We start from the raw sequence: 7,049 nt of genomic DNA, 5'->3' as shown, positions 1-7,049 counted from the left end.
ACAGGGAAAGGAGGTATGGAGATGTTTTTTTGGCTGAGTAGGCCTAAAGAATAAAGGACTTTGAAAGCCAGAGTCAATGAGCTCATATGGCAGCAAGGACATCTTGCCATGGAGAATAGGGAGTCACAGATAATTCTTGAAAAAAGGAGGGATTGGGTCAGGGCTGGCCTTTGAGGAGTGATAGTTTGGTGTTCTGGTGGTGTAGTGGTTAAGGTATTTGGCTATAACCCAAAAGGCGGGTAGTTTGAACCCACAGCTGCTCTGCAGAAGAAAGATGAGGAAGTATGCTTTCATAAAAATTTATAGCCTTAGAAACCCAATGGGAGTTGCTATGAGTTGAAACTGACTTGACGGTAGTGAGTTTGTTTCCTGCTTTTATTTATTTATTTATTTTTAGCTTGATGTTCTAGAAAATGTTAGTGCAATTCTGTAGGAGGTAGGTACCTCAGTCTCTATTTTACAAGTGGGGAAACCAAGGCACGGGTATCAGGAAAGCCACCTGACCAAGGTGTCAGCTTCCAGGAACATTGAAGGAGCATATGCAGCCTCTAGAAAGTGGAAAGTGTTTCTAGGCAGTGGCTGGGATATGCGTGGACGTACACCAAGGTTGCACTGACCCAAGGCGTCCTGGGGGGTGTGGGGGTGGTGAGTGAAGCTGGTCTGGCAGCAAGACATTGGGGCCTCTGTGTGTGCTGCCTCCAGCCAGAATACTTTCCACAGACTCTGCCCAGGAACATTTCTTCCAGCCTGCTTTTTTTAAAAAAAATTTCTTTTGGTGTTTTTTCTATTGAAGCAAAAATCTAAATTCTGCTTGACTGTCAACTTCTCTGGTTAGCCCTCATATCCCAGACTCATGCCTACCTTTTTGCCTTTGCTCTCCTGGGTCCCCAAAATGATCTTGGTCCTTTCACATCCTACTCATATTGAATTCTGCTTCCAGGAAGCCCTCCTTGACTACCTCACCACGTCTCCCCTGAACTCCCTGATCTTGACTTCACAGCTATCACCTCCAACTTATCCTCTCTCCAAGAGAGAGTCATATGTTCATCCAGCACAGAGAGTTCTTGACTGCAAGGTCTAGGCTCCAAGGCTGCTGTTGAATTCTCACAGGTTGCACCGGACCCGCCTCCTTATTAGCAGTGGTGGTGTTGATGGGGTAAGTAGGGGCTGAAACTCAGCCTGTGCTGGGTTCTCCTAAATCTGAGAGTCTTCTACCCACAGCAAAGCTTTTTTCTAACTGACACTAAAGTGTGATATGAGTCCTGCTAACCTTTCTCCTTATCTGTTCTTTCTCCTTTATTCATCTTCAAAATGAAGTCACCATCCTCTACCAGCCTGAACAAGCTGTACCAGGTAAAATCAAGGAAGCATCCTCTATGTTTCTTTACTCCTTATAAGCAATCAGGTTGTTTCTGCCTCCTTATGGACTCTCAAGCATAGTGCCTAAGGCACTTGACTGCTAACCAGAAGCCTGGCGGTTCAAGCCTACCAGGTTCTCCTTGGAAGGTTGGGCAATCTACTTCACAGTGATACTGCCTCAGAAACCCAAGGAGGGGTTGCTGTGAGTCACGTACGACTGGACGGCACAGAACAACAACAACATGGCCTCTCAAATAGCCCTTAGCCTATTTCACATGGCTCTGGTTTCTTTACGAATCTCCTGGCTGCCCCGTTCCAGCCCACCCCCTGATTATTCCTTGATTAAAACCTTGCTGTGTCTCCTCATTACGGGCCATAGTTATCTCCAAAGCTGGATGGACATGCTCCAGGGCATGCTGGAGAGAAATCATGAGGGAGTAGGAGAACAATATTAAAGTTTTTTTCCCCTCATTCTTTAAAAATTTATATCTTTGCACATGCTACTAATATATCTACTCAATAGTATATTTACATAATTTATAAATTAGTAAATATATGTATTTAGAGAGATCAAGTTTTTCCTGATAGGGGTGTACACACAAAAAATGGTTTGGAGATCATTAAGTAAGGTCCAGTTATTTGGTCTGGCATTGTAAACTCTCCATCACCTAGTCTTTGCCTAGCTCTCCAGTCTCATTTCTTATCACTCTTTTACCCCCTACCTTATACCCTACATATCAGTGACACTGAGGTACTTGCAGTTCCCCTAAAAAGGGAACATTTTGTTCATTTACTCTTTTTGCCTGAATTTCCCAGCCTTGCCCTAACTCTGCCTGCCTAGTGAACATCTCATGTTTCAAGCCTCAGTGTAGGTGTCATCTCTATGAGGCTTTCTCTGACTGCTTGGGGATGAGGTGAAGCTGGGGAACAGACCACTGTCTCCTGGTTGGCCTCACTATCCCCACCATGCATACTCAAACTGTTCTCTTCTCCCAGCATATTTTATGAAAATTATATTTCCTTTTTTCATATTCCCCACAGACCGTGAATTCTATGGGAACAGGAACTGTATGCAATGCATCTCCCTCTTTCCATAGCACCTGCCACAGCGACACACAGTCAGCATTAGAAAATTTTTTTTTTAAATAATAGTAGCTAATATTATCAAGGGAGCTCTGGTAGCATAGTGCCTAAGGCACTTGACTGCTAACCAGAAGGCTGGAGGTTCAAACCCACCAGCCACTCCTTGGAAGGAAGGTTGCACAATTTACTTCTGTAGTGATACTCCCTCGGAAACCCAAGGAGAGGTCGCCATGAGTTGGGGCTGACTCGACAGCACATAACAACAACAACAACAGTATTATCAAGTACTTAATATGTGCCCAGCACTGATATTTAGCATACACTTTTACATATATTAACTCATTAACTCTTTGCAGGTGGCTAGTAATTGTATCCCCATTTCATAGATATATAAAATGAAACTCTGAGAAATGAAATAACTTTCTCTGAGTCACATAGTTAGTGGAACCAGGATTCAAACTCAATAGATATTATCTCAGAGTGCATGCTCTTTACCACTGTAGTCTGGTACAAGAACAGAAGAATGAATGAATGTATGAATGAATGACTGAGGTGAAATTGGAGATAAAGGCAAGGCAAGGCAGACCCAGGTCAAAGATTGCTTCTTGGAACTCAGCATGTGGATCAAACAGGATAGTGGTGACCAAGGTGTGGTCACAGTGAGATACCACAGTGGATTGCACAGAGTAGCTCCTCATCAACAACTGAGAGAGAAGACAGGGAAAGGGGCTAGGTAGACTATCCTTGGACTAGATGGGCTGGTGCATAGGAACCCAAGACTCCTGGACAGGTCTCAGGGTGAGGAAACTGAGGCCAAGAGAGGCAAACTGCCCTCTGTCATCCATTTTGTACATCTGCCTAATATTTCAGAAAGCTTTATCAAATTTCAGAACCAAAGACTCGCAGATCATGATTGAAAGGACCTCTGGATAAGTGCTTCTCCAAGATTAATGTGCACTTTAATCTCTTGGGGATCTTGTTAAAAATGCAGATTCTGATTCAGCAAATCTGAAGTGAGGTCTGAGAGTGCATTTCCAGCAAGCTCCCAGGTGATGCTGATGCTGCTGGTCCACAGATTTCATTATAAGTAGCAAGGCTTCAGAATATAACAGAACAGCTGCCCTTTACTAAACCCTACTCTATGACAGGCATTGTGTGTGTGTGTGTGTGCACTGCAATCAAGTTGATTCTGACTTATAGTGACCCCCATTAGGTTTCCAAGATGGTAAATCTTTACAGAAGTAGATTGCCCCATTTTCCTTTCTCTATCTCTCTCTCTCTGTCTCACTAGTCATCTCACTAGTCTCATTATCTCTCTCTCTCTCTCTCTCTCTCTCTCTCTATATATATATATATATATACATATCAACAACTGAGAGAGAACACAGGGAAGTGGGTTAGGTAGACTATCCTTGGACTAGATGGGCTGGTGCATAGGAACCCAAAATTTACACATAAAATGTACACATAAAATTTTCCTATTTATGCATTCAGGAGTTCAGAATTGCAGCTGATAAGTGCAGTCATGCACTGCAAATATGATAAGCATTTGGCATATCATGTCAGAACTATGAGCTTGATATTATTATTTTCCATATTTTACAGATGTCTTAACTAAAGTGCAGAGATTGAGGTCAAACAGCAAATAAGCTATCAATCTTCTTCACATTTCCTGAAGTCACATTCCTTCTCTCTATCTACTCATACAGAATGTTCATTCCCAGTGTGGAGTAGTTTCCTTCTCTATATAATGGAGATAAAAATAGAATCTAGGTCATAGATGGGTGTTGTTGTGAAGACAAAATGAAATAATAACTCTAGAACCTCTGGTGGAGCACCTGATATGTGCTCAGTAAACAGTTAACTCTTTTCTCTCACCCTAGCTTCTCAGTCAAAGGACTGAGGGAACAGAACAAATGAACTTCCCCTGTTCCCCTAAGAAGATAATTTTTTTACAAATCCCAGAGGTTTGTTCCCTCATCCCAGAACTCACCTTTATGCTTGTAGAGAGGAAGTCAGGGGGTTCCTGTTATGTTAGTTTCAGAAGAATGGTCAGCAAAAAGCTGACACAGACGAGGTGCTTCAACCCAGACATGATGCCACCTCTGGCGTGGGTTTATTGCTCAAGTCAGAAGGTCTGAGCTTCATCTCCGAAAACTTGCTCTTTTAAACCTCCAGGTATCACTTCTATTGAGAGGGTGGGACCATTCTGAAGGGTGGGGAAGGCTCTGAATGTGGCATTGAGGCCCATATAGCCAAGATTGTTCAAGTTCTGGGGCTGACATCTTGCCTGGAGAGGGACCAGTTCCATGCCTCCCTTTTCCCCTCATCCAGCTGTAAGATAAATGGAAACTAAATATACCAGAGTTCTTGTTCTGTCTGTTTGTTATGTTGGCTCAGGGTGGGGTTTTTCTTTCCTATACACATCTACAAGATCGCAGTAACTGGGGCTAAAGATAAGTCACTTATCATTGATCATCTTAAAATGGTAGCAGATATGAGAAATGAGCTGGTACAGTAAGCCTCCAATTCCAGTCCTTTCTGGTACTGCTTTAGCCTAGAGACAGGAGGCACTTATCCAGTATCCCATAACAAATTCATAGTCCCACTTATATGAGGTTTACAATCTCTAGAACAGTCAGAGGCCAAGACAGGCTGGGGCAGGACTGAAAATATAAAACAGTGGTTCAAAATACAGACTCTGAATTCAAACCATCTGGAATTGAATCTCAATTCTGCCACTTACTAGCTGCGTAATATTGAGCAAATTAATTAACCTCTCTGTGGTTTTAGTTTCCCCACCTATAAAATGAGGATAGTAATAGCACCAACTTCATAAAGTTGTTATGAAGACTAATTGAGTTTGTGCTTTCTGAATGCTTGCTGTATGGTAAGCATTCAGTAAATATTACCTGTTAGGAAAAGGGGAAGAAGAGTTTGGCTGAGTTCAAAAGGATAGAAAGCTCCCTGTTCCTTCTGAGACCTGGGTGAACAAGGAGAGAAAGGGAGAGATGCTGCCTTGAAGGGAGTCAGGCTGCCTGTGAGAAACCAGAGATATCCTGGAGTCAGCAGGTATAGCAAAGGGTAAGAAAGAGGAGTGAGACTTGCAAAATGTGAGTTATTTGAAGATCTGTACATGAGACCTCATCACTTGTCAGAACCCCAATCTTTCCCACTTTCCACACACTTACAGCACAAGAAGATCCAGCACCTGCCTTAGGTGAAATGTTAACAGCATTTTACAAATTGCCTAGGGAACAGTAAGACTTGTACTGTGGTATTTGGCAGCACAGAACAAAATTTTCTCATTCGGGCGTGTGGGGTGGGTGTCTTAGTTATCTAGTGCTGCTATAACAGAAATATCATGAAAGGATGACTTTAAGAAACAGAAATGTATTCCCTCAGTTTAGGAGGCTAAAAGTCCAAATTCAGGGTGCTAGGTCTAAGGGAAGGCTTTCTTTCTGTGTCGGCTCTGGGGGAAGGTTCTTGTCCTCCTTTCAGTATGGGTGAGACCAGCATTCCTTAGAGATCTTCCCCTGGGCCCCAGAGCTTCTCAGTGTAGGGACCCTAGGCCCAAAGCACACACTCTGATTTTGGCTTTTTCTTGGTGATAGCAGGTCCCTTTGGTCTCTGCTAGCATGTTTAATCTATTTATATCTGAAAACAAATTGATTTAAGATACAACTAATCATGTAGATTGTATCCTGCCTCATTAACATGCCTGCCTCTAATCGTTCTTCATTAACATCATGTTAGGTTATGTGATGTTAGGTGCCATTGAGTAGGTTCTGTCTCATAGTGACTCTATGTACAACAGAACAACACACTTCCCAGCTCTGCACCATCCTCACAATATTTTCTATGTTTGAGCACATTTTTGCAGCCACTGTGTTAATCCATCTAATTGAGGGTCTTCTTTTCTGCTGTCATTCTACTTTACCAAGCATGGTATCTTCAGTAGCTGTGTGTCAACTTGACTGGGCCTGGTTTTGAGTGGCTGGGCAGCTGGATGTAGTTATTCCCCATGATGAGACTGGTAATCAACTCCATGGTGGAATCTGCAGTGAGCAGATGAGTAGCTACTTTAGGGATGTGGTCTGCTTCCAGTATATAAGGAAAAGCATTGAGAAAGGTCTCTACAGCTTTTTTGGCATGCTTGGACCCTGCATGTAACTGAGTCTTCAGTCACCAGCCTGCCATGTTTCCTGCTGATCTTGGGACTGTGTCTGGACTTGAGCTAGTGACCTGCCATGTTGTTTGGTAATCTTGGAACTGTACGATTTTGTTTGTTGACCTTGGGCTTATCAGCCTCAGCAGCCAGCAGCTGTTTGAGTTAAGAAAAGCCTTCACCTTGAGTGGGCTGGGAGCAAGAGGCTGAGCTGAAGCCCAAGGTCAAGGGGCCTTCACCTGGCCCCTAGAGCTATCACTTTGAACTTGGACTTCTGGCCTCCTGAACTTTGAGACTAAATATCTGTTTGTTCAGGCCACCCATTTGTGCTATTTTCTGTTAGAGTGGCACTAGGCAACCAAAACAATATCCTTCTCCAGGGACTGGTCCATTCTGATAATATGTGCAAACTATGTGAGACAAAGTTGCACCATTCTCA

The 7,049-nt window shown here is 43.1% G+C and overlaps 1 protein-coding gene across 1 annotated transcript in view; it reads right to left on the bottom strand.

The window, feature by feature from the left end:
• ITIH6 (inter-alpha-trypsin inhibitor heavy chain family member 6) overlaps positions 1-4,537 on the bottom strand; it is a gene marked incomplete at its 3' end in the record, with an annotated part of 83,682 nt that extends 79,145 nt beyond the window's left edge. Inside the window, 2 exon segments of the mRNA XM_007958448.1 lie at positions 2,990-3,146; positions 4,436-4,537. Of these exon segments, the coding sequence (XP_007956639.1) occupies positions 2,990-3,146; positions 4,436-4,537 (259 nt within the window).
• Positions 4,538-7,049: the final 2,512 nt, after the last annotated feature.

The sequence above is a fragment of the Orycteropus afer genome, unplaced genomic scaffold (genome assembly GCF_000298275.1).
Source record: "Orycteropus afer afer isolate SDZICR_OR568_19922 unplaced genomic scaffold, OryAfe1.0 scaffold00980, whole genome shotgun sequence".
NCBI classification, from domain to species: Eukaryota; Metazoa; Chordata; class Mammalia; order Tubulidentata; family Orycteropodidae; genus Orycteropus; species Orycteropus afer.
This window is presented reverse-complemented; position numbering and strand designations above follow the sequence as displayed.